This window comes from Zootoca vivipara, chromosome 1 (assembly GCF_963506605.1).
Source record: "Zootoca vivipara chromosome 1, rZooViv1.1, whole genome shotgun sequence".
Taxonomy (NCBI): domain Eukaryota; kingdom Metazoa; phylum Chordata; class Lepidosauria; order Squamata; family Lacertidae; genus Zootoca; species Zootoca vivipara.
Window position 1 is genome coordinate 10,175,278 of NC_083276.1, and position 27,989 is coordinate 10,203,266.

General features: G+C 44.2%; 2 protein-coding genes across 2 annotated transcripts in view; one reads left to right on the forward strand and one right to left on the reverse strand.

Annotated features, from left to right (window-relative positions):
- The window catches only part of BTBD6 (BTB domain containing 6), a 4,715-nt gene extending 2,426 nt beyond the window's left edge, over nucleotides 1–2,289 (reverse strand). The window contains exon 1 of the mRNA XM_060271497.1: nucleotides 2,209–2,289. Coding sequence (XP_060127480.1) covers nucleotides 2,209–2,276 — 68 coding nt within the window. The 5' untranslated portion in view covers nucleotides 2,277–2,289. The remainder of the gene's footprint in view (nucleotides 1–2,208) is intronic.
- BRF1 (BRF1 RNA polymerase III transcription initiation factor subunit) overlaps nucleotides 1–27,989 on the forward strand; it is a 202,258-nt gene that overhangs the window by 89,382 nt on the left and 84,887 nt on the right. The window contains exons 6-10 of the mRNA XM_035104684.2: nucleotides 8,717–8,866; nucleotides 11,973–12,066; nucleotides 19,691–19,817; nucleotides 27,367–27,406; nucleotides 27,490–27,582. Coding sequence (XP_034960575.2) covers nucleotides 8,717–8,866; nucleotides 11,973–12,066; nucleotides 19,691–19,817; nucleotides 27,367–27,406; nucleotides 27,490–27,582 — 504 coding nt within the window. The remainder of the gene's footprint in view (nucleotides 1–8,716; nucleotides 8,867–11,972; nucleotides 12,067–19,690; nucleotides 19,818–27,366; nucleotides 27,407–27,489; nucleotides 27,583–27,989) is intronic.

Sequence of the window (27,989 nt, forward strand, 5' to 3'; positions counted from 1 at the left end):
GGCGGGGGCCTGCGCGCTCTGCTGGAGCTGAAGGGCGTTTTTCTTGCTGTTGGCGGCGGCGTTATTGCTGTTGGCGAGGTTGGTGTTGGCGCTGGCAGGGTAAAGTTCCGCAGCCATCTTCTTCTTGAGGGCCAGGGGCACTATCTCATAGCATGCTGGCCCCTTGCCGCCGGCCCGGACGCTCCTTTTGGACTTCTTTAAGGTCTCTGGAAGCAGAAGAAAGAAAGTCAAGCACTTCATGATCCGCCCATGGAAGCAACCATGGTCCAGTGGCATCAGCGGGGAGGGATCCCCGCCTCCTCCTCCTCCTCCTCGACGGGCAATCGAGCACAACAGTCCCACGTCCAAAGATGTCAACCAAAAGAGAAGAGAAAATCCTGCCTTTGGAAGGGAAAACAAACAAACAAAAAGTGGCCGCTTCGGCTTGTCGCTGAGAGATTATGCCCAAAGCGCCTTTTTGCGCTCCGTTCCTGATGGGGGCGCAGCGGTGATGCCCTAGTGAGTCATCGCTCACCTGGCGCCCGGGAGCGGAGCGATGGGGGCGGTGGGGTGGGAGAGGACGCGGGGGTGTCCCAGCCTCGAGCCGGCGGCCAGCACCCCACCGCGCTGGGCCCACCCGAACCGGCAAAGCCCAGGGAGCCGTCGAGGCACCGATTTCCGCCGTCGAGGCCACGGCAAGCGGCGGCGACGACGCTGAACTTCTGCCAACCCTCTCGGAGCGGAGGAGGAGGGAGCGAGCGAGCGAAAGCAGGAAACTCGGCTTGCTGGCTTATTTATTTATTTTTATTTTCCGGCCGGAGGTGGAACATCCGCGAAGAAGCAGATCTCCGATTATTATTATTTTCCTCCACGGTCGCAGGTCGCAACAAGACCCTTCGTCGGTAAAATCCCAGAGGCGGCGATGCGCAGGAGTCGGGTGGGGGCCGGCATTCGATCCAGTCGCTTTTCTTTGCAAAAGGAAAACACTAGCAAAATTGCAGGCGGCGGTTCAGCTTCTGCACTCGGGAGGCCGGTCCCCAGCGCTCTTCTCCATCCGCTGGCGCCGGGTCGGAGACGCTCTCTTTCTGTCTCTTTGCTGCTGCTGCTGCTCCGCCTATGTCGTAATTTGAAAGTCAGCAAGAGCAGCTTTGCCGGGCTGCGCGCCCGTGGCCGTCCGCGTGTGCGCCTCCCCGCGCGTATGTGCTTCCTCGCCCGTCTCTCCCTTTCTGGCGCGGCTGCTGCTGCCTCCGCCGCCTCCTCCTCCCGCTGCCTCAAATAGCCAGCAGCAGCTCCGCGCGTCACCGGCGCCTGCTCCAATGGCGAGGCGGCGGCGAGCAGGGCGCACTGGGGAGGGACGGAGGGCTGCCTCCCTCCTGCCACCCCTCCCCTGCCAGACAATATGTCATTCTTCTCCGCTCCTTTGCTAGCCGCCCACCCCCTTCCCCCTCCCCTTTTTCGCCAATCCAGTCCCCTCCTCCATTTGGGAAATTTACAGCAAACCCAAATTCGCTCTCTGTTGGGCGAAGCAGATTTTGAAAAGCACAACACACAAACACACACACACACACACACACAAACGCGGCTGCAGTGGAGCATAAGAGAACGAAGAACAACATGCAGCCTCTGTTTTGCAAACCAAAACCCTCCAGCAATTTCGGGAAAGGCGCCGCGGAAACTGCATAAGTATTTCAGTTTAGAAAGGGATCTGCAGGGCTTTTGTGCAGATAAAAGTTCGGCTGCTTTTTTGGGGATGGGGGGCGTCCTTTACCCCCCACCTTTAAGCGATTGCATGGGAAAATGCTTCCCGTTCCTACACAACACACTTTGCAGCAGCTCGCCTGACCTCCCCTCCGCGTTTGCTGCTGCCGTTGCCCCAAAATCGGGAAAGCAGTAAACAAATGGGGCCAGGTCTGGATAACCCCCCCTCTCCTTTCCCAGGCGTAATGCAAGCCTCAGATGGAGCGCAGCATCCAGATTTATTTTGCAAGTTCTGTCATCCCTTGCCAATCGGCACCGACGACCATTCTTGGTGCCGTTGCAAAGTGCGTGGTTTTTTCTGGAAGGGGCGGTCGGGTCGCTCAAGGTAACGACGGCAAAGCAGTCCTGCAGCTGGCGAACTCGGCTGCAGCGCCCTGCCAACCCCGGATCGCCCGGTCCCAGCCGCGGCCCTCCCCGTTTCCCATCGCCGCCACCCACCCCACGGCCCTGATAAAAGCCACCAAAGTGTACCTGCTCGCCCGCTCACCAGGCGCCCCCTCGCCCCAGCCCGGCTTGGAAAGTTTGCGCGGCGGACTCATCCTTTGAGTCAGAAGCCATGATTATGGAAATGGCAGTCTCCGGCGGCGGCAGCGTCAGGCAGGCGGGAGGGGCCGCCTCGCGATCCCGGCTTAGAGCAGCGGCGGCGGCCCCGAGCGAGCTTCCTTCCTAAGCGAGCCGAGCGAGGGCGCCCCTGCTCCTTCTGGCCCGAGCCTGGCACAGGGCTCCTTTTCTCACTCCGCGCGACCCCCTCCTTCGGGCAAAGACAAGGGGAGGGGGGGGGGGGTATAGCGCTTTGCAAAAGTTTTCGTCCGCCCAAACCAAGGCGAAGTCGCCCCCAAACTACCGTAGAGATAGCAAAAATTTCAAAAGTAGTGGGTCCATGGTCTGGCTTTTGAAACACCGGGGGGGGGGTTGGGGGGGGGTTTGCAGTGCTTAGCTAATTGGAACCACTGGTTTCACAGAATCAGTTGGAAGGAACCCCAAGGGTCATGTAGTCCAACCCCCTGCAACGCATCAACCAAAGCATCCATGACAGATGGCCATCCCACCTCTGCTTAAAAACTTCCAAGGAAAGAGAGCCCACAAGTCTGGAGTTGCCAGGGTAAAATGCTTCATTTCCCTATAATTTGTATTTTAAGATGAATTAAAAAAATATGTGCTGGTGGGGTTTGCGAAAGGTGCTGAAGTGCTGAGTTGTGTTTATGGTTTAATAAAAAATAAACTGGACTCAAGAAACCAGACTGAATCCCTTTCTTTAAAAAGGGGTGGCATTCCTTTCAATAGAGCTTCTGTGCTGCATCGTGCCAGTGGCCCATCTGTCCAGCATTCTGCTCCCCACTGTGGCAACCAGATGCCTAATGAAAGCCTATTATTATTATTAATTTGTATATTGCCCTACACCTGAAGGTCACAAGGTGGTTCACAACATAAAAATACAAAATGAGAACACCAAAAACATAATAAAAATAACAAAAATAAACCAATACGCCCCCCAAGCCCCCATATTTACGAGGGCATAGAATGTTAATCAGCCAAAGGCCTGCTTACAGAAAAACGTTTTTCTCCTGGTGCCTAAATATAAACAATGAAGGTCCCAGGTGAGCCTCTCTGGGAAGAGCATTGCACAAAGAGGAAACCACTGCAGAAAAGGCCTATTCTCGCATTGCCACCCTTCGGACTTCTTGTGGAGAAAGCATATGATGAAGGGCCTCAAATGATGATCGCAGGGTCCAGGTTGCTTCATAACGGAGGAGGTGGTCCTTGAGGTATTGTGGTCCTGAGCTGTTGAAGGCTTTATAGGTCCAAACCAGGACTTTGAATTGACCTAGAAACTAATCAGCAACCAGTGCAGTCAGACCAAGTTCAGTGTAATATGCTCAAAGTGTCTTGTCCCAGTGAGCAATCTGGCCCAGGGGAGTAGCCCTGGTTAGGCTCGTGTGCCCCCCAACCCCATGGGGACAGAGGCTGCTGCTGTGGGGCAGGGGGCAGAAGGTAAACAGCACCCTCTGTGCCCTGCTCTACCCGCTTGTGCCCGCTTGTCAGCAGTGAGGGCAGGTGAGCACGGAGTGAGTGGGTGGTATTCAATGCTTGTCCTATTTGGAGTAGATGTTAATAGAGATGATTAACTTAGGTTCATTAAGGGGGTTTACTCTGAGGAGGACTTTGTTGAATATAGGATTGTTAGAATGAAGGGGGAATGCTTCCCTTAGCTGTGTGCTCACTTGATACTGCAAGGCCCTCTCTGTCCCTTCTCGAGGTGTCCTGCCCCATAATGGAGAACAACTTAGGGCAGGCATCCCCAAACTGCGGCCCTCCAGATGTTTTGGCCTACAACTCCCATGATCCCTAGCTAACAGGACAAGTGGTTGGGGAAGATGGGAATTGTAGTCCAAAACATCTGGAGGGCCAAAGTTTGGGGATGCCTGACTTAGGGATATCCACATTCAACTAGAAATGAGCCTTGTGGTGGGGGAAGAGACAGGTAATGACCTCCCCTAGACAAATGGCACAGAAATACAGTCGTACCTCGGTTTAAGTATGCCTCGTACTCTGCGGACCCGTCTGGAACAGATTAATACACTTTCCATTTACTTTCAATGGGAAAGTTCGCTTCAGGTTAAGTATGCTTCAGTTTAAGTACTCCGTGGATCGTCTAGAACGGATTGATGAACTTTCTATTACTTTCAATGGGAAGTTCGCTTCAGGTTAAGTACACTTCAGGTTAAGTACAGACTTCCAGAACCAATTGTGTACTTAAACCCGAGGTACCACTGTAAAGCACTTGCACCTATCACCTTTGTAGGTGCTTGTTGCTTTTGTTCATGTGAACACAAAAAGGTATTTCTTGCTTTTCCAAATCTGTTGTTGCTATCAGCCTAGAAGAGAGCTCTTGAGTTTCTGTAAAGTTCTGATTATCCCTTTTTGCACACTCTTTTGAACCATTTGGATAAACTATATCCAAACTTGTGTTGAATCCTTTCTACAAAATGTTGATACCTCTGATCCAGAACCTACTCAGGACCTAGAATCACGCATATACAGAAAATGTTACAAAAGCTTGGGCATAGGTTTGGAAGAAGTCCAACATTTAAGTGTGTCTTGAGTCGATGGCTTGTTTTGTGATGCCTCTATGGCACTGTTTAGTTGTGCTGGGTTTTTTATTTTGGGGCCTAAAGGTAAAGGTAAAGGGACCCCTGACCATTAGGTCCAGTCGTGACCGACTCTGGGGTTGCGGCGCTCATCTCGCATTATTGGCCGAGGGAGCCGGCGTACAGCTTCCAGGTCAGGACAAAGCCACTTCTGGCGAACCAGAGCAGCACACGGAAACGCCGTTTACCTTCCCGCTGTAGCGGTACCTATTTATCTACTTGCACTTTGACGTGCTTTCGAACAGCTAGGTTGGCAGGAGCTGGGACTGAGCAACAGGAGCTCACCCTGTTGTGGGGATTTGAACCGTCAACCTTCTGATCGGCAAGCCCTAGGCTCTGTGGTTTAACCCACAGCGCCACCCGCATCCCTATTTTTGGGCCTAGTTCACATAAAATGAAAAACCATGGTTTTCAGCTATGTGAAGAAAACGTTTGACGAGCCTTAGGCTCACACACTTCTCCCTTTTTTGCTTTTACAAGGAGATTAGGAGCTTCCGCTTCTGCTTTAAAAACAACAACCAAGTTTCCTCTGATATCTGAACATGGGTGACTGGTTTTTGTGTTTTAACTATTTGTTAAATTTGTATCCCACCAAATGGTGCTAAAGACTGCTACGGTAAATGAGAATGAAACAGATTAAAACAATGGTTCTGGTTTCTAGCTTGTTCTCACAAATTGTAGTTTGAACAAACCATCGTCTCTTGAGTTAGAATGTCACAAGGAACTTTGTTTGTCTAAGGGGGTGTCTGTGGGTGGGTGCTTTTGATCTCCTTTGGTGTGCACAGAACAAGATGGAGTGTGTGCCCACCAGACTTCATGTAGTAGGAATCCATAGTTCTCCATTACATGTGAATTAGGGCTCAGTCTTGCAGCATTGCAAAGCAAACCTTTATGCACCTTTATAATTTCCATACGATTATTTTTTAAAGGAACTTCTGGCATTACAAGCTAACATGGTACTTGGAAGAAAGTACCTTGTTGTCTGTGGGCCTTGATATTTTCATTTAATCTGTTTTGGGAATTGAATTGTTTAGTCTTCAAGGCTTTTAATTTTTTTGGTGAGTTTCACTTTTCTATTAATGCACAGCGCAGACTGGGGTTGTCAAGGCAGTCTGTAAGCATGAAAGACAAAATAATTTTCTGAAATACCACGATGCATTTGAGGCTCTGTGCAGGGCAGCTTTAGGTTAAAAAGTGATAAAAAGTCTTTAACTTCATCCCAAGAGATTCTCATCTTGAGACCTGCTAGCTGCCTTCATGTTACCACTGCCAATGCACATGAGAAAGTTTTGTGATTTTCTCTCTCTCTGTTGCATTGTGGAATGTAACCTAGAAATGCAGCCACAAAAACCATATTTATTGCTTGCTTACACCTTTTATATATTAATGAAGATGTGATGCCGAAGATTTATAGCATTTGCTTTTACTCGGGATACTAGTTTTTCTTGGGGTCTTTAGTTCTTCCAAACAAGTTCATTGATTTACAGCAATTTTAACTATAAATCTGTATGAACATGATGGATAACTAATGTGGGGATTTCCTCCATGAATATTAATCTCTGCAACTCAGGTAGTGTTAATAATTTACTTGGTATTTTTTTTACTATGATCTACTACTGCCTGTACAGAGGTTTTCATGCAGTGTTGCAGAATATGTGTTATGTGTGGTCATTTTATCACACAATAAGAATAAACAGAACTCGCTGCATAATGGATGAGTGTTAACACTTAGCAGCAAATGAAACTGATCTCATTCATTATAAGTCCACAAGAACTATTTAAATGAACATTTTCAAGCAAAGCCTCATCTTTATCAACGGAAGAACTCAAGCAGGGCATCAACTGAGAAAGGATATTCGCCGACAAATTACCTGACAGGAAATGAGAAACTGATTCCTCCGCAGAAGAGCATAAACGTATTAAAGGCTTAAAAATAATAATCTGCTGTATTAGAAGTTGACCCCTCAAAAGAGCACTATTTGTGTAGCTTTGTTCGTTTGGAACCACAAACACCAATATAAAAATGATTTTATTGCGGCACAACTGTTAGACATCGTGCTGCATTGCTAAGCACATGAAACTCAGATAATTTGGAGAAACAAGTGGGCTGGTAAAACCACATGGCTGCATGCTCTAATTGGTTTTCCAAATGAGAATCTGAAAATATTTATTTATGTAAGTTACATATACTGCTTTTCGGGTGGGTTGCTTGCATAAAATTGTTAAAGCAACATGCATGAATGAAAATTGTATAATAAAGCAGAAAAGCCAAACAACTGTTTGTCACCGGAAAGCCAGTATCACTCCTTCCGGAAAGGGGAAATAAATATAATATAACCTATGCCTGGTGGAATGTTGATTCTTCTAGCATAAACTTTACAGCTTTTGTTTTACGGGCCACCTTGGGAAGGGAGTTGCAGCCTGACCCCACCCTCAATTCCTCCAAAGTGGGCTACCATGGCTTCCTATGCTCTCAACACACTTTTCTGGCAACCCTAATACTTTTCAGTAGACTGGATATTGCTAGTCCTTTACTCCTGCAATTGCTAGCCCTTTGGGCTAAACTAGAGAGGGCCTGCCAGATCTTTCATGGTATACTTGTTGCTCTTTAAAAACAAGCTTCAAAGCAGCCACGTGGGGCTGCTTATTTAACTGGCATCTTCTACCTGCTCTCCTGGGCTAGACAGGCAGTTGGAATTTAGATTGAGGAAACAGTGTGGCCAGAATAGATGCAGCAGACATTCACCCACTGCCAGTTCCTCACATTGCTGTTTTGAAGCAAAAGACAAATAAACACAGGAGGTCCTGATCATGTACCCCTCCTGTCGAGTCTGATGAGTTTCTAAAGTTGACTCAGAAAACAAAATATTAGTTAAGAAATAATATTAAGGATGAGACTTACAAATCACAATCTAAGAATATTAAAAAATAAGAAATGGACGAACACTGGTGGAGGGAAGTCACATAGATGCAACATTTATGTTTGTATTTTTGTATTGTCGGTATTGGAGTTGGTGTAATTGTGTGGTTTATGTGCATTGTAAATGATTTATATATATATATATATATATATATAGAGAGAGAGAGAGAGAGAGAGAGAGAGAGATCAGTACACTTAAATAATAGTGCGAGAATAAAAATTTGCAGATTTTTGTTGTTAAGTAAAAACATTTTATGACCTCTTCTCCCCACCCCCTTGATCTATGATATGAGAGAGGAACACTTGATACGGGAAAAAATTACAAACAAAATGTTCCGTATGCTTTACGAGAACATTATTTTATCCTGTCACTTCCTGCTCCCAGGTGGTGCTGCCCTCTAGCACACCCCTGGGCACCCCTCCCCACTTCCCCAGCATTCTGGCAATATCTTTTACTGCCCTGGTTATTGCATGCATTGTCGTATTCTTTACAGTCCACAGCAGTCAGCAGTTCATGTTATTTCCTTGTGTAGTGCATTAACTTGAAAATCATGGTGTGTGTGTGTGTTTTGGTAGAACATCTGATGTGCATGCAAAAAGTCCCTGATTCAATCCCTGACATAAAACTAGGAGTCCCCCCTGTCCAAAACCCACAACAGTCTCTGTCAGTCAATTTAGACAGTGCTCAGCTACATGGCCAATGGTCTGACCCCGTATAAAACAGCTTTCCATGTTCCTATGTACTTCTTCCGCTGGAATATGTTGTTACCTGTCTGGACTGGAAACGTTGCAGTAGTGTAACCCATTTTCTGTCAGTGAACTAAGAAATGACGGTAGGCTTTATTGTTCAAGAAGCATGTTCACGAAAGTAAAGGTCAGGATCAGAAATAGCCGACTCTTTTTTTTGCAGATCCATGTTTATATATTCCTCGTTTTGCACACATGCTGGAGTTTGGCGATAAGAACCATGAGGTTTCCATGACTGCCCTAAGGCTCCTGCAGCAGATGAAGAGAGACTGGATGCACACAGGGCGACGGCCTTCGGGGCTTTGTGGTGCAGGTATGGAAGAATTTGTGGAAATTGTTGGGTGCATAGAGCAGCAGCAGCGGGTTGTGCAGAAGGTGCTTTGCAGTTGAGCCCCTGCTCATTTTGTAAGTAAGAAGATTCTAAGCATGACCTTAGAATCAAGCTGAAGAAGGTTGCAATTCAACTCTAGGGACTAATCCAAAGAGGTTGGATGGCACCTTGTACGCCTCCTTCCTGCAACATCTGCAGCCAAGCTGGTGCCAAACATAGGGCTCTGCTTTCCTTTGGACCACACCAGAAGAGCCGAGAGGCAGGTCTTGTCCTCTGGGCAACTCAGGACCCATAGAAATACACACTGCCCAGGCTTGCAGCCCAGGGAGGTCACTTCGGTGCTGCTAATGCAGCAGTTTGACTTCACCCCCAGAGGTGCACTCTGTTGTCTCTTGAGATAGACGGATGCCAGCAACAACAGAACGGTAGATCAAACTCTGCTGGCAACCGATCACTATATGGTTTGCAATAGATCAGCAAAGATTTTGACTCCAAATTGTTTCACAAGAGCAACAACAGAAAGCCCCTTTCGCCTCTCTAAATTGTGCTGCTGATAGGAAGAAAGCTTGAGGAAGAAAACCAGGGCTGGGTCTTTGTGTGACATGACGGAAAGCTCAGTCCTGGTGCTGGAAACAGTTTCCAGGGTTGAGCATGTCTCAGAGGTACCCTGTCCCTTAATTTAAACCAGGGGTCTGCAAGGTTTACCTCGCCTGGGCCAGTTCACTTCTGTGGAGATCGCTTTGTGGGCTGGATCATGTTCTGGGCACTGCAGAAGTAAGTCCCTGCTCCACACTGCACCGGTTTAGCGCAGCATGTGGGAACTTGCCGAGCGGACAGCTTGTGGGCCATTTAAAGTCGATCCCCATGGGCCGCAAGTTGCCGACCCCTGATTTAAACAATGTGTCCCCATGAGACTATTTTGCATCTGGCTGCGGTTGGCGGGGGCTTGAGGTTTTGCTAAATAAAACAAGGCTAAAGTCTACTCTCCGCTGGCCTAACAGAACCCCTCGCAACGCAGCATGTGTTTCTAGTGGAGTAATCCGCACATTAGTATTCCATGAGCAGAGGCAATAAGCTCCCTGAAGAGCATCATGCTAGTGGTTTTTGTAGCACATGGAATTAGGTGATTATGTAAGAGCAGAAGAAGGGGCCTCCTGGATCAGACTATGATCAATCTTGTCCAATTTTCTTTTAACAGTGGCCAGCCAGATTCCTTTGGAAAACTCTGAAGCAGGGCCGTGAACACGATGGCATTTGATTGCACTAGTCAGTGAAGTAATACCACAAAATTTAACCAATTAATCAGTTTTTCAAAGATTAAAACAAAATCAACTCTATAAAAGATAAGTGCTTTAAAAAGACTTGGGGGTGACAGGTGACGTTGAAGGGAAATGCCCAATTCTCCCTTCAACTACTCTCTTCAAGTCTATGTCTGCTGTGAAGTGTAAGGACAGGGTGGTATCAGACATTAGCCATTCTCAGCACAGTATTCTATATAAAAATGCATGAGTGGAATGACTCACACTTGTACAATGAGACTTTTTTGCCCTCCCCCCCCCATGTGTGCCCTGCGCTATTCCTATATCTACTCCAGAGGGTATGGGAAACACAGAATATATTTAGGGGGTGGGGGGGCAGGAGGAGAGGGGAGAAAGTCCAATTATGTAGAGCAAGACTGCTTGCACAAAGTGAAATAAATGGGCAAGTTACTTAATTCTATTGATTTCAATAGGTCTACTCTGAATCTAACTATTGCTGCATAATAATAATAATAATAATAATAATAATAATAATAATAATAATAATAATTTATACCCCGCCCATCTGGCCGGGTTCCCCCAGCCACTCTGGGCGACTTCCAACAAAACATTAAAATACAGAAATCCATCAAACATTAAAAGCTTCCCTAAACAGGGCTGCCTTGAGATGCTTTCTAAAGGTCTGGTAATTGTTATTCTCTTTGACCTCTGGTGGGAGGGTATTCCCATTATAGGGAAGGCCCATTATGGGTTAGCAGTGCCCTTTTCTTCAGAATTATTGTTCATTCACATGCAAACTTGTACAGATTTTATTGACTAGGATTTATTGACTTGGGTGACAGCCCTGTGAATAAGTGGGGTTGCTTTTGTTTTTGTTTTTTTGTTTGGTCTCTGCTTTTAGTGAATTTTGCTGGGTGACTCTTCAAGTTCTAGAATTAGGGAGAAAGTTGTCCCCCTGTCCACTCCTTTCTACACTTTAAAAGCTTCTGTTGTGCTTTCAACTGAACCACAGATGACTCTGGTACAGATTATAGTGGAAGGGAATTTGCCCACAGATCCCAGACATCATACAGCTGGATCAGAAGGCAATCCCATTTTATTTAAGCCAGGGTTCTGCACCTGTTTGTCCTGGACAGATTTATTCTTGTGACCTTGACCGTAGCATTCCACAACTTCTGTCATCTTTTATAATCTTTTTTTAGGCCCCTTGGTTGAGACAGTTTCACTGATTATGCAGATGAGGGACTAATGCAGAACATAAATAACAACCATCTAAATATATGTAAATGGGTGAACTTGGGAACCCTGTTGGGGTTGGGATGGATGGACTAAACTTGCTTTCCATCCCCGGGTGATCCTCGCCATTGAGAACCAAGCCTGCTTTTATCTGCATAGCTCCACCCCTTAATCTGCATAGCCACTTAGCTTCTGCAATGCTACAGCATTTTGCTTCAGCCATGTCTGATCATGATCATTGGGGTGAGGAACGTGAACTTTGCATCAATGCTGGAGCTCTTTGCCCTTTGCCCTGCAGTGTGTGTGCATGTGAGTGTGCAAGGATATATATGGAGTGTCCAAAAGAAAAAGAAAAAAATGTTTCATTTACAGAACTACTTCTGCAGCTGGCTTGATTTTACTGCATGCAAAGTAAGTTTTATAAAATTCCAATTTAATCACTCTGTATTCAAGCCCAGAGCTAAACATCAATATTTTAAAATTAATATGAGTATTAGAATTTCAGATGGTACTTTCATGACTCACTGTATTCCCTTGCTTTCCCCCGCATTGAGCTGCCTTTTGATGTAGCCCTTTCCCTGTTTATGCTATAGCTCTTCTAGTTGCGGCAAGAATGCATGATTTTCGGCGCACTGTGAAAGAAGTCATCAGAGTGGTTAAAGTTGGCGAATCAACACTAAGAAAAAGGTAGGTAGAGTTTGTGGGCGTCTTCACATTTTACGTAAGATGCAGCACAATGTGTTTACCGTGAGGACAGGACTATTTTGCACTCCTAGAAAGACATTCTTTGCCTGCACAATCCTGACCCTGTGCAGTTTCACACAGAACTTTCCACTGATAGGAATATGAATGGTGGTGAGCACCAGGGCCTAGTTTGGGCAGTGAGTGGCTGTACCCAAATATAGGCTGGGAAGGTCTATTCTTCAGCCCAGGTCAGTTGCTGGTCCTGGAGTCTAGATTTGAAGAGCTGAAGTCTTAAAAGGGAAAAGGTACTGCTCTGTTGGCCAGGGAAGGTCAGAAGGCTTGGTATCCTTTATTTATTGCAGGGGGTTGGATCAGAGGGCCCTTGTGGTCCCTTTCAACTCTCCAGCTCTATGATTCTATGAGGCATAGCCAACTCAGAGGTTTCCTGTTACTTGCCAGTTACTGGTGCCAGTGTTGCTCACCCATATTTCTGCCTAGGCGGACATCTCCCAAGTCATGGTTATGAAATTACAGGTTCAAGGTCTGTTGCTGTACCTTACAATGTACCCACTTTGAGTTTTCCCTTGGAGAGTGAAAATTGTGCCAAACAATTTCTTCACCTTTGTACTTAGTAAGATCTTCAGCTCAAGTGGGCTGCCAAAGTTATAGGACAGTGAAGACAAAACATGGGAACTCAGCTGCTCCCACCCATTACCAATGTCTTCAAGGATGAACATGTGGCTCTGTGGGTTAAACCACAGAGCCTAGGGCTTGCTGATCAGAAGGTTGGCGGTTCACATCCCCGCGACGGGGTGAGCTCCCGTTGCTCGGTCCCAGCTCCTGCCAACCTAGCAGTTCGAAAGCACGTCGAAGTGCAAATAGATAAATAGGTACTGCTCCAGCTGGAAGATAAACGGCGTTTCCATGTGCTACTCTGGTTCGCCAGAAGCGGCTTTGTCATGCTGGCCACATGACCTGGAAGCTGTATGCCGGCTCCCTCGGCCAATAACACGAGATGAGCGCTGCAACTCCAGAGTCGGTCACGACTGGATCTAATGGTCAGGGGTCCCTTTACCTTTTTAGACTTCCCCATTCATTTACACAAAAAAGCAGCTTCTTTTTTATTTCCTTTACATGGAGCTTCCCCCCTCATTGAAGTTAAGTAGGTTGCCTTTCTGTACTGTGAACTTTGAAACCTCCTATATGATATGTTCAAGGGATTTGGGGATTGGAAAAACTGTTCTAAAATTAGTAATTTCTGCAGAGATGTTAAGGCAAGGATTCCACTGCCTTGCAAGCATTTCATTTAATATGCTGGCAGCAAAAATTATTAGGGCTTAGGCTCAGATGCTGCGGACTTGTTTTAAGTAAAACCCATGGGATGTATTTGCATCTTATAGGATGGAAGGTGATTCTCACTGTAGTTTGCTGCTGATAAAAGAAATCTTTTTAAAGCCCAGCATTTGAAATGCTTCAGAGGTTCAAGTGAACCATACAAGTAGCATGCGCAAATGAGTCAACTTTATTAAATAATGCAACATCACCGATGGGTCTGAATGACAAAAGTGTTGTATGATGGAAATTTTCCATGTACTCCCATATGTTTAATTGGCACAGCATTCTTTCTTTTTTAAATAAACAAAATGGCTTTCTGTTTTAAAAAGTGTTTGTGTTTTGTCAAGGAGTTCATATTGCAAAAACATATCATAAACTTTTTAATCATTTGCATTAAATAGGAATTCTAAAATCATTGTACAGTAGTACAGTCTGTACAGTCGAGTGGTATGGATCTTGTCATCCTCCCTTAAAAAGCAAATAGCTGCAGAATTATCTCACTGAATTTTTCTATTGCACATGGTTTCAATAAATGCTAAAATACTTAAGTCTGAAAAATGACTTGAAAATACTGTTTAATATATTGGATGTATTAAGCTATAGTTTTTGACCTGGCAATATATCGCGAATCATGTGCGTGTGTGTGTGCTGTGCAAAAATCACAATGAGGGGAAAACTGTGAAGCTAGCCAATGCCTCTATATACCTCCATCTTTATTTTAGATATTGTGATTGTATCAGTATATCACGATGTTTAGCTGGTGGTATATTGTGATGTTGAAAACCAGATATCACCCAGCCCTACTTGACACTGTTGTGATGTCAGTGATTGACAGGTGGCTGGTCCTGCTTGCATGTCAGACTTGGCCCAGATCTAGTTTGCCATCCCACTGCTTTATAGCATCAAATGGCATATCTTTCATTAATTTCTAATCCACTTGATAAGTTTCAGGGCAAATCCTGGCTTTATAGGAAAATCATTTGAAAGCCACAATTCAGACTGATTGATCTTTAGTTGATCAACCTACCGATTTAAGCCCATTTAAAAGCGCGTGGCAGTGCGGAGCAGATAATTTGCACGGTTTCCAAATCATTTGGATGGATTATTGGCGCGCAGCCTTCATTTTATTTGAGTGATAGCAAATGTGCTGAATTGTAGTGGAAGCACATTCATTTGAGCAGTTGTTTAAAATGAAGGAGCGTAACTGCAAAATTCGTGCTTTGAAATGTTTACTCAGGTCATGCATATCAACTAAATTGACAGTGTTATTTACTTTGACAAGGTAAACGTGACAGCTGAATTATTTTCAGGGAGCTATAATTACAACTGTATTTATCACAAATCCATAAAACATGATTGATGTTTCTCAAATAACCCCACATTATATTGCATTTATCACAGAGGCATATTCAAAACAAACCTTTTTGAGTAAGTCTTCCTGAGCCCAAGATTTTTCCTTTAAGCACTTAGATTCTTGAAATGCCATTAGGTAGAAGTTGGCTGAATTAATAAGTACTTGTTTCACATAACTGTTTAAAACACACACACTGCTTCTTGTGATAGACATTGCTTTTTCCACCTGAGGTTTTTTCTCAGGGTGAGGTTGGGAGTAGATTTCTTGCCCCTTTCTCTTCCTGTCCCTCTTTTTCTCAGTTCATTGTATCTGGGGAGGACTGTAGTTCAGTGTCAGAGCACATAATTTGCACGCAAAAAATCCCAAGTTCAACCTCTGGCATCTCCAGGTAGGACAAGGAAAGAAGTCTGGTAGAGTTGTCGCCCATCAGTATAGACAAGGAGTTCTTTTTGGACTCCCATCTCCCATGAGCACCAACCAACATAGTCAATGATCAGGTGGGGGGGAAACTGCAATTCATCTGAAGGGCACTCCATTGCCTATCCCTGATATTGGGCAATACTGTGTTATATGGAACAATGGTCCTGTCTTCCAGAATCTTCTTGGTCATTAGTTTCTGCCTTCCATCAGCTGCATCCAAGTCTCGGAGCTTTAATAAAATCATATACACTGGAACTGTGCACACTCCTAACCTGTATTGACAGTTTTTGGAGAATCCATAATTCTTTTGCTTGTTTTCTCCTGTTCTGGAGGGTAGGACTCAAACCAATGGCTCCAAGTTGCAAGGAAGGAGATTCTGACTAAGCACCAGGAAGAACTGTTTGAAAGTAAGAGTTGTTTGACAGTGGAAGAGTCTCCCTTGGGAGCTTGTAGGCTCTCCTTCCTTGGAGGCTTTTAAACAGAGGCTCGATGGCCATCTGGGTGCTTTGAGATTCCTGCATTGCAGGGGGTTGGACTAGATGACCCTTGGTCTCCCTTCCGACTCTACAATTCTAAGATTCTAGGATTCTTATACTGAATGACATTTCCTTCAGCTTCACTCTTAGGGGTGAACAAGTTCATGTACACAGCAGACTCTAGCATGGGTTATTTTTAGGAGTGGAAGAAGAGTGATATTCTGGGTTTGTTTGTTTTTTGCTATGTGATAGGTCAGGTTCTGATGCTTTTCATGGGCATTGTATTAAATTTTTTAACAACGAAAGAGAGCAAGATGAGGGGAGGTTATATTAAGCACTCGGGGTAGGGTGGGGAACAGCAATGTCAGTGGTTAGCGGATATGTGTCAGTCAAGACGGATCTTGAATCAGCTGTTAAGCAGATGGCTGATAAGAGGAATTTGGGATCTTACCAAAAGGAAAAGAATGTTTGTTATGAATGGAAGTGCATGGCTTTTTTTGGAATCTGGATACAAATTTCATTGGAGAGGCACCAAGAATTGCTTTGCTAAATTAAGTAGAGGCCTGAAATACATACTAGCATAATTTCAAAGTGCTATCATTGGTTGAATGACAAGCAGCTTGCTCGCACATTAGGCAAAGATCCAATCTGAGTATCTTTCTGATATTTCTTCTAGTAAGTTCACTGATCAACCTCTGTTTTCCTTCCCTAGAGAAAGTGCCATTTCCCCCACAGGATTTTCCTCCGAGCGAGTCTAACATTTCAGCAAACTATTTACAACAAAGACACAAAGAATTTGCTGGTAGACTTCAGTACTTTCATTTTCACACTCGCTTAAGCAGTTGTCAGCATTGCTTGTCGCTTGAGAGTTGTAGCTACAAAGTACAAAAACAACCCAAAATGTTTTGCTGTTTCTTCCTTTTGCCTTTAGACTATCATTGATCTACAGATGAGCTAGAAAAATTTTGGGTCCCCAAAGATTTCTTTGACATAGTCTGTGACACTGTAAGAGGATTACAAGTTATGTTTGTCTAACTCTTGACAGAATCATTGCTGCTTTTGCCAGAATTAGAAAGCACTTGTCTAAGTTCAAATCTTTACAGCACCCTTGGCTTGAGGCCAAGCTGTGCTTAGGTTTCCCCCCTGTACATGTGGCCAAAACCTGGTTTCTTGACTAGCAATATGCTAATCATTGTGATGGGTCAGGGACGTCTGATGTGAGGATCCCTGCATTGTATTACAAGAACTCCTGGGAGGTGCAGCACATCTCTGCTTCTGCTCTGAACAGACACACATTGCCTTGCCTTGAGACATTTCTGTCATTGTGGGCCAGCAATCTAGGGTCACAGTTGAAGAGCAAGCTTTGGTAGCATCATAACCTGGTCCTAGCCTGGAGAGCGTTATCTCATTCAAACCTGCCAGCTCGATAAGGGTCAAATCTGTTACCTATCTCAAAACAACCAGCCTGTTTCTATCCTCATACCTCCCTTTTTCATCTGCAGGAGATCCTATGCTGCTTCACTTTTTGCTGGCCACTCTTGAGGGTGTTGCGTTGGAGATAGGGGTTCATGGATGGATGGAGATAGGGGTTCAGAAAGTGCTCTCTTCTTTCTGGTGTCAGCCAACCAGCCAGCCAGTCAGCTAGGGTGGCTCCTTTTTGCCACCTGTTCTTCTATTTCATGTGGCAAGGCCACCACGAGAGTTAATAGGGCAGCCACCAGGACCCTCCCCACCCTCTTAGGTCACAGTAGGAACAAGGGCCGGGTGTCGCATCCAATTTCAGTTGGGAGTGGGGGGTCAGTGCTGTCCCTATTCATGCCTGCTTCCAGACTGCTACCTGCCCTTCTGTATGCACTATGCATGTGTGAGCAAAATGAACAAAATAAATAAAACAGAGAAACTGCTTGGTGAAAGAAACCAGCTATCCCATCTTTTGCTGGCAACAGGTGTCTCTATCACTGCTTCCCCCACTACCACCACCAAAACAAGCCCAGATCTTTTTCTTTCTTGGTTGGTCCCAATACAGAGGTACAGAATTATCTTGGATAACCAGTGCTGTAATTTGTAAAGACTGTAACTTTTCAGGAAGTGGGAAAAGGGGCCAATTACATTGAAAAACCTCACCTAAAGATTCAAGGTGAAGCTTGTGATGTATGTAATGCCTTCTTGGAGAACAGTTGGTACTTGAATTCCTGCAGGATAGGTCCTTGTGGCATGAGAGATAGATGGTTCATCCACTAGGCAAAGCTATTGCCATTTTGTGGCGTACGGTTGCTGTTTTTCCCCCCAGCACGAGGAGTGCTTGCAATGCAGGTGCTAAGAGCAGAAGCCAGGAAGTCCCTGCTTCAAGCTTCACATACGCCTGGAGCTCATCAAGTAGTGGTTGCAAAGTGATTGTCCTTTCAGCTCCAGCTTCCTGCCAGCAGCAATATGGGGCTGATAATATTGGCCTGCCTCGCAAGATTACTGCAAGAGTATATGAAGTGCTTTGAACACTTAAAATGTGCTATAAGAATGCAAAGTGTTATTAAGTACATAGTGTTCATCACACTTGAAGTGAGGAGAGGGGGGGAAAATGCTTCTAAAAGCAGCATGGTTATTCCTAGGCCAGAGCTGATCATTTCTTGTATTCTATTGATTTGAAAGTATTGGATAAATTTCCCCCACATTTTTGTGTTTGTGTGTGTGCTAAAAAAACCCACAGCACCCAAAATGTCACTGCCCAAGCTTTGCATGTGTAACATAACATTGCACATTCGTTCCCAAATAGCTCCGGTTAAAGGATCTCGGGTTACAGGCTTGGAAGGGACCTCTACTTTTGACTCTGTAGGCCAGGGGTCCCCAAACTAAGGCCCGGGGGCCGGATGCGGCCCAATTGCCTTCTAAATCCGGCCCGCGGATGGTTCGGGAATCAGTGTGTTTTTACATGAGTAGAATGTGTCCTTTTATTTAAAATGCATCTCTGGGTTATTTGTGGTGCCTGCCTGGTGTTTTTACATGAGTAGAATGTGTCCTTTTATTTAAAAAGCATCTCTGGGTTATTTGTGGTGCCTGCCTGGTGTTTTTACATGAGTAGAATGTGTCCTTTTATTTAAGAAGCATCTCTGGGTTATTTGTGGGGCATAGGAATTAGTTCATATTTTTTTCCAAAATATAGTCCGGCCCCCCACAAGGTCTGAGGGACAGTGAACCGGCCCACGGCTGAAAAAGTTTGCTGACCCCTGCTGTAGGCCTTGTTGTCAGTACAGGGCTGGATGACTTAAACTTGATTGCAATATCATGAATACTTAAACAATATTGATTTGTTATTATTTTTAGATGAACGTAAAGCTTGTTCCTGCATTTTAATTTGACTACTGTTAATGACGTAGTAGCGTCTTCTATTTTTGTGGAAGAAGGCTTTCTCTGAGGTCTGACCCAGTCATTTATGGAATGTTCATTGTATATCTGTAGAAATTTTAAAAAATAATTTTAAGAGTTTGTATAAATGGTTTTGTTGCTTTTAGAGCTTGCATTTTTTGTATTTTATCTCCTTTTTATTTTGTTATACAGTGCTTTGATAGCTTCAGGCTGTGCAGCAGTTTATAAATTAGTCAAGTTAATGATAATTATAAAGATCTAAAAAGGTCGATTATAAAGGAAATTAAATGCAGGAATTTCCTTGTGACTTCACTGTTTATATCCCCGCTATCCATGGGCATATATGTTCCTGCAACTCACGATAACACTTCATACATCTGATTAAAGCTCTTGCCCTATTTAATTGTTAGTCTAAAGGTACCACAATGCTCTTTCATATTTTCGCTGCAGCAGATTAATATGACTGTCCCTCTGGAATTGCATTTCAATGGGCATTTTATGTTGGAAAAAGGATTATAGGCCTTGCTTGTTGGTCATTAAAGACGGGTTATTTGAAATTGTTTTGACTGAGCTCTTTACTTAGTTTTGTTTTGAATTGGTGAACATCTTTTACATCTCTGTCGGTCTGCTGTGAAATTCACAGAGAGAAATCCTGTGTTAACCTTTTCACGTGTGCTTTTAGACTTACAGAGTTTGAAGACACACCTGCAAGTCAGCTAACAATAGATGAGTTCATGACAATTGATTTGGAAGAGGAATGTGACCCTCCTTCATTTACAGCTGGTCAACGAAAGATAAAGATTCAGCAGGTGAATGCTTTTGTACGCATAGTTCTTCCTTGCTTTTGTGGCTGGAGAGGCATTGTCTATAGAATTCTATCCTGCTTTATTCCTCCATCTGGAAGCCAAGAGTGATGAAAAAAGAACCACATGAAAGGGCACATAATACCAGCAAGATCATATAGTGAGGTCAGCTCCAACACATCATTTGAAACCTGACGTGTAAAAATAATTCTCAAAAACAATCAGGATCAGGATCTACTTAGAGTGACCCATCCATGTGTCATGAAAAAGAAAAAGAATATTTAATATCTCTTTCATCATTCTTCTAAATGTGTGAACTTTCCAAAGCACCAACACAAAGAAGACCCTGCCCTAAACCCTTTCAGATTTTACTTTCAGCCCAGAGCAAAGCATTGCCAACTGATAACGTGTGAAATTTCATTATAGGCGTCAGCTTGAGCTATTGCTGATTTTGCTGATTTATTTATTTATTATTCATACATTTTGCAGCAGGCTTCCTCAAACTCGGCCCTCCAGATGTTTTGAAACTACGATTCCCATCATCCTTGACCATTGGTCTTGCTAGCTAGGGATCATGGGAGTTGTAGGCCAAAAACATCTGGAGGGCCGAGTTTGAGGAAGCCTGTTTTACACTATACCATCTGCATCTTTTTGCATTTTTTTTCCATCTTACAGCATTTCATTCAGACTTCCCTATCTAACCCTCTAGAGAAAACTTCCGTTATGCTACATCTCCGTTAGTTTCTCCGCCATTCTTTACTCCCATCTTTTTCTCAGTTTCTATTGCTACTGCTCAGAAAATTGTTCCCTCTTGAATTGATTCTAACGTCATCTCTTTTCAAGTATTCTCCAAGATATTCCCACTTGCCCCTTGTTTCCCTTTCATCCCAGTCCCTTATTTTGTCTGTCCTACTTGCTAATCCTACGAACACTATGAGGTTTTTGTACAGCCATTGATCTTTTGTTGGTATGGAGCTGTTGTTGATTTTAATGCTTGCTTCTTTTGGGTAGGGATGACAGGTGATCATGTGGGTGGGGTGGGTGTGATAAATGGTGTTTTCCACATTTTATTGTCACCCCCCCCATTTCCAGATTTCAGAGGTGAGTGATGGTCCTTCCATAGCCAAAGTGGTACCATTTGCACACGAGGGAGGAGGTACTGAAGGCACAAAAGAACCCCAAGGCTTGCAAAATTATATATAAAAAAATCATTAGAAAAAGAAAAGTAAGGGGAGAACTTCCCCAAACAGACCAGTGAGGTTGGTGTACCCAGGGGACATGGAAAGCTGACTGTTAGGGTGGGGGACAGAAAGCTGGGTGGGGGAGGAAATGGATTGAGTATTGGTGAAGACAAGATTGACTGGAGCAGTAAACAGGATCATTCTATACTGCGGCATTTTGTCGCAGGCCTAGCTTGTTACTCTATATTGTCTTTTGCTCCTAGAAGAATACTGATCTATTGTTAAATACCAACACTGTAGGTTGATTCTATTCTGGGCAATGCCATGTTGGCTTGTGTAGCCTTCAATTCATTTGTAGCACAATTTGTCTTCTGTTTCCACTGGTACCCTCATATTACATGAGCCATACTTATTGCTGATACAGAACTCAAAAGTTACATCTTGCAAACAAATGCACTGTGCCAACCACTCATTTTTCAATGACACAGAGCAGCGGTTTTGAAACTACGATTCCCATCATCCTTGACCATTGGTCTTGCTAGCTAGGGATCATGGGAGTTGTAGGCCAAAAACATCTGGAGGGCCGAGTTTGAGGAAGCCTGTTTTACACTATACCATCTGCATCTTTTTGCATTTTTTTTCCATCTTACAGCAAGTAGTTGGTCCTCTGAGCTACTCACTCAGAAAGAGGTTTTACTTGACCTTCTAGTGGTGTCCAAACTTTTTTTCAAAGGGGGCCGGATTTGATGAAGTGAAGGGCTGTGAGGGCCGACCAAAGGGCCGTCCACAGCTGTTGAGCTTTCTTTAGGGTTGAAGTTGTTGAGGTTTTCTTAGGGTTTTACCCCAGGAAATAAACTGCCACAAGGGCCGGATTAGGCCCCTGAATCAGACTTTGGACATGCCTGCCAATTGCAAGGTTGAGGCCACTGAAGTGCATGGAGATGGCTTCATTTCAGATATTATTTAAAGCTCCCCCATTCACCTCAATTTATCTGGTGAGAATTGCATGTTTGCTGAAAGCCACCCTGCCTGCCCATTACCCTCTGAACAAGTTCTCATCCTGGTGACGGATGCTGCCAGATGTACATTCCAGATGTCTGAAACTGGTGATGAGGACTTGGGCAAGCAAGTCCAGGCTGAAAATTCAGATTCCTAGGAAACAGCCTCGGATGTTTTTATTTCCTTGGATTTTTTTGAGTTTGGCCCAGAAACATACCCACCAACATGTCCAAAAAGGCAGACTCAACTGAGCTACTCAGTACCGTATATACTGGCGTATAAGGCGGCTTTTGAACCCAGGAAATTTTTTTCAAAAGTTGGGGGCCCGTCTTATACGCCGGGTCCAAGAATCTGCAGTCACCGCATACGGTGGGGGGAGCTCAAAAACGGCCGCATCCCCACTGTATGCAGTGACCATATGAACGCAAAGAAGCGCGCTCGGGAGGGGGCTGCTCCCCGCCAGGGAGAATGGCTCCCTCATGGCTTTGTGACCTGGATCAGCGCAGAGATACAGTTTTGTGTATTTCATTGGTGTCAAGCTGCTGCCTCTTCTCTTTTTGTCAGCGCAAAGCAAAGGGATCTCTCCGTCTCTCTCTCTCTCCGCTCTCTCTTTCACTGCTGCTCAGCGTCTTTCGCTGGCTGTGTGAGCCTCCGATGTCTCTGCCCCTCTATCGCTATCCTCTCTATGGTTTCTTTCCCCCCCTTTTGCTCGATGTCTCTGCCTCCCTCTCCCTCTCCCTCTCCCTCCTTTTGATCGATGTCTCTGCTTCTCTATCTCTCCTCTCTCTGGCTCCTTTCCCCCTCTCAATAACTAAGCAAGCAAGCAAACAAACAAACCACCATTTCCCCGGCTGCAGACTTGAGTGCTGGAGAAGACAGCCTCCCCTCCCCTCCCCACCAAAAAAGGGCTGGAGTACATCCCAAATTCTATATTTTAACTTGAAAAGTAAGGGGTCGTCTTATACGCCCAGTCGCCTTATACGCCAGCATATACGGTACTTTTTATTTTATCTGCATTAGCTGTGGGCTTTGGCAGGGACGGGCTAATATTTGACAGGCCCAAGTGTGCCAAGAGAAAAATGAGTCAAGTCTGCTACTGGACACACACACACCCTTTCAACAACTGCCAAAGAGGCATTCATTACATAGTCTAACACACATTCTGGAAAGCTGTTGAATGACCTGGGTGGTGGTGAGACACTTTTCATATTGATAAAATTACAAAAAAAAACTAAACTAAACTTCCCCCAATGCACTGATAGCTCAATTTCTAATAGCTCTTCACTTGATCATGATATTACTTGGTCATGACCTATTATTTATTTAGAACCATCAATGTGTAAGGTGTCTTCCTTTACATGTGAAAACAAGAAAAATCCACACCCTAAGGAATTTGAAGTCTTTTTAGAAAGAAAGAAAGAAAGAAAGAAAGAAAGAAAGAAAGAAAGAGGGAAGATGCAAGGAAAAGGGGGAGGAATGCTGCTGGCAAAGGGAAATGCCATTGGCTTCATAGAAAAAGTGGGGTTTTTGAGGAGGGGCTGTAAAGAAGAATGAAATGGCATTGTGGAGTAGGCATTCTGCAAGGGAGGATTAGTCTATTAATGACTGCTTGTCATGATGGCTATTACCTCCTGCATTGAAGCCAGTATGCTCTGGTATCGCTGAGGATTACAAGTGGGAAAGTGCTATAGGGCCTACATCCTCCTTGTGGACTTCCTGTAGGCATCTGGTTGGCCACTGTGAGAGGGCATTGCTGGACCAGATGGGCTGCTGGCCGGACTGAGCAGAGCGCTTAGAGGGGGCAGCAAGGGTGAGTGGGTGGAGCCGTTTGAGAGCAAGCCTTGCCCAGTCTTTGGGCATCAGAGGAGCAGCAAAGTTTGAAGAATGAAGGTCATGGGCAAGGGGTATAGTGGGAAGTGAGAGCCGAAAGATGGATCAAGTTCTCAGAGATTTTTAAAGGATGTGCTGGATGTGGGAGGGACCGAGAAAGGACGGAGGCATGTGATCTGAGCAACAGGTTTTGGCTGTGGAGCTTTTTGTCAGAGGCGAGAGAGGACTGAGCTGTAGCCGGGGAATGCTCAAGAGAGAAGATAGTTGAAGAAGTGAATATGTGCCAGCCCGCATCAGCGTTTTGAGTTCAGTGGCCGCCTTTGCTTGGGGAATTCTGCTGGGCACGAGCGTTCGCTCCGTTTGCAGAGCCGTCACAGTTGCTTTCAACATAATTCCTGGCAGGTTACCTGCTGTGCACAAGTTCTCCCCATCAGCTCACCACCCAGTGCAGCGACAAATTTATTCTGATTTACAAGATTAAAAACCTTTCACACGATACAGCTAAGCTTATTTTGTTGCCTGTACATTCCTTCTCTTCTGTATGCCACTCTCATTCTTCCACCCCAATTAACCAAGGCCACAGCTGGAAAGGTATTTGCTTGTTAATTGGATCCCCCCCCACCAAAAAAACCCCTTTTCAAGTTCTGCTCTCACTGGAGATGCCCAGGGTTGGGGGAGGAATACAACATTACATAGAATTCTGTGTTTCAACTGGTCCATTTTAAAATAAGCACTGCTCTTAATTATGATTAAATTGCATTGGAATTGCTCCAAAATGTTGCTTGCCAAGACATGCAGAGTGTCTCTAGAATCTGCTCCTGAGCTGATTGTCCTGAAATATCTATCACTATTTTTGCATAGAAATTATTATCACTGCGGGGGGAAACACACACACCCCACCACCTCCTCAGTGTTGTCTTTAAATCCTCTTTCTCCAAAAGGTTTTCTAAAGACATTTTCAAAAAGTTTTTATCCCCACCAGATCTTTGCTGAAACTTAACATAGCCTTCTGAAACTACAAGAACACAGCTACTAAAATGTTGAGCAGGCCAGAGCATTTTTCTTACAGGGAATGAATAAGGATGTTGCAGATTTTAGTTGAGAAAACAGTGGATTTAAGTGGGGTGGGGGTGTTAATAGAAGTTTATAAAATTACCAAATTGCATGAGGCAATTAGATTGGGAGGGATTGTTCACTTTTAGAGTACTACCGGTAGATGTTGTCTCCCAGTGAAATTGACTGCCTTAACACTGCTCAGTCCGGACAAGAGAGGTTCTTGTTTATGAGGAGAGAAGTTTCATATTCAATAGCAATCAGGCACCTTGTGCACCTTCGTGCACACACTTGAGTCAGCAGTGGGGAAATCTGCATACTCAGATTGTAGAGACAAAATTGACTATCCCATTAAATATAAAGCCCTATAAATGCCATGAATTGAATGTGGTCTTTTGAGAAATAGCCAGTTTGTGATGGCTATAAATGTAGTTGGTATCCCTCTCCCTGTGACATTTATGGCAGCCACAGACAGTAAAATGCAGGGCTAATCCATTGCAGTTTCCCTGTTGGTACATGAGAGCCATTATGTCTTTACTGTGCAAAATGAGTACTCTCTGCACTCTCTTATTTTTGATGACAATGTTTATTTTAATTATCCGATGCTTAGGAAGCACCAGACAGACCTCTTTCCTGGGCAGTTGCAACCAATCTATGACTTGTCAGAAGTTGCCTTGAACTAGGTCAGAGTATTTGTCCATCTAGCCCAGTGATGGGCAACCTTTTGAGCTTGGTGTGTCAAAATTCACCAAAAAACCGAGCATAACTCGGGTGGTGTGTCACTTTGAGGGGAAAAAACCATAATTTCGCGATGTTTATAGTTTAAATAACAAAAATGTATAATTGTAATATATAACTATTTAATAAACCAAAAACTAATTATTTAACCAAACCAAACCAAAAAACCCTTATTTATCACAAAGTGCCCAGAGTGGTTGAGCTTTTTGGGGAGAGAGCTGCTGAACAAAGTTTGGGAGGTTTTTTTGGGGTGTGTGTGCAAAAGTTGCTTTGCTTTTTGGGGGGGCTGCCCCAAAGCTGCTGCACTTTTTTGGTGGGAAAGAGAACAGAAATAAATGATGAATAATACCTTCGCTGGAACCAACACGCAGCACCGACATAGTCTGCCAAAGCGCCAAAAAAACCAGCACAGAACGGCTTTAAAAATGAATGCTGTTACACCCAATCATCGTCTGCCACAGTGCCAGAAAAAACAGCACAGAAAGGGTTAAAAAACAATATCTGGCTACCATCAACAACAACAACAACAAAAGAATTGGGTTCAACAGCAGCGTGAATGGGCCGATGGGGCGTGTGCCCGCAGTGAGGGCTCTGCGTGTCATGTCCGACACGCGTGTCATAGGTTCACCATCACTGATCTAGCCCAATGTTGTATGCTTTCACTGGCAGCAGTTCTCTAAGGTCTTAGACTGAGGACTTGCCCATCTCCTGCTACATCATCAGCTTCATTGAACATGGTAGGAACTGAACCTGGGATCTTCTGCCTGCAATGTATGTGCCTCACCATTGAGCCAATGTGTGTAGGTGGCCATATGAAGTTACCTGATTGTTACATCTGCACTGGATATGGCCCACCAAACTGTCTAGGTCCCCTTTTAACATTTGGGTATAAATGAAGTACTCATTTGTTTAATCATTGGTCATTATTACAAATAAAGCAATTGATGTATTAGAGAATCTGGATGCAAGGCATGTTCTTTGCCACTTAGAGATGGAGCCCCCTCTAATTTTTAAGAGCTGGTTCATGTGTTTCTATATCTAAAGATTATGACTTGAACCTCTTGAAAATTACGTGCAAATCATTAACGAGACAGTGAAGTGGCCAGATTCAAATCCTCACGCAGCCATGAAAATGGGTGGATGACCTTGGGCAACTAACTTTCTCTGTCTCCTAAATTGCCTTCTAGATTGATTATGAGCCCATCTTACCCTGCTGTGAATTCAGAATGTCCACCTATCCTGTCATCAAATCTGTGTACTTTATTCTGGATTTCAGCTCCCCCCCCCCAACCGTCAAATGGCTTATTTTGAGAAACCTAGCATTCCAGCATTTATGAATGTCAGGTATACGGCAAAACTTTGTAATGCCCAGTGGGATTTTGTTGCATTTGCTTTTGGTTGCAAGCTTCAGTGCGAATAAAGTAAACCAAAGAATGTAACAAATACCTTTTGTGAGTTTTTCTTTGATTATTGGATTGAGGCATGAATCTAGTGGAGAGTTTCAGGCAAGTATTTTAAATCTAGTTTCCAGTCATTTTCTTTTGTTGTGTCCTAGATCATAGGACTCGCTTGTGCATTGCAAACCATAGATGCAATACATACCTGTTTAGCACATGCACAACTGTTGATTTTGAACATTGTCAGGCCTGCTGCAGAATATATCTTTTACAGGATATAGTTTTTGGTGCTTGTAAATCTTCCCAATGTACAGTTTGGTTCTGTTGCTCATTTGTCTTCCTCTCTCCTTTCTCCAGCTTGAGAAGGAGCTGTCTAAAAAGCTTGAAGAGTTAGAAGGTAGGGGCTAAATTTCATTCAATAGTCTTATTTATGCCACGTTGTGTTTGTGCACTGGTGACAATTATTTGTATGTACCGCAGGTGAAATATCAAGCTACCAAGATGAAATTGAGATTGAGTTAGAAAATAGCAGACCAAAAGCAAAAGGAGTTTATGCAAATTTCAGTAAAGACGGTAAGTCTGTTTAAAATCCCTTAATCAGGAGTATGTTAAATGTGAGAGTGATTTTACAGTAGTTTTGAATTTGGGTATATAAGTGCATCAATTTGGAATATAGAGAAAAATGAAGTATTTCATTTGTAAGCTAGGAATGACGCAGGAAGAATTGGATTTTCTAACAGAATTGGGGAGTGTGTGATACCTCTTTTCAGTGTTGTTATCCTTAACTAGATGAATTAGTTTTGCATTGCATTAAAAAAATTATTGGTAGAGAAATCTAATAGCTTCCAGGGAAAAGAAGAGAGCAGGTATTGGTGTTGGTATTGGTGAATGTCTTCCCAGCTGATATGTCTACTCAACTCCAGAGCTTCGTAAGTACGTAAGGGACATGAATAGCTTCATTTCCCTTCCCAACCTTTTGC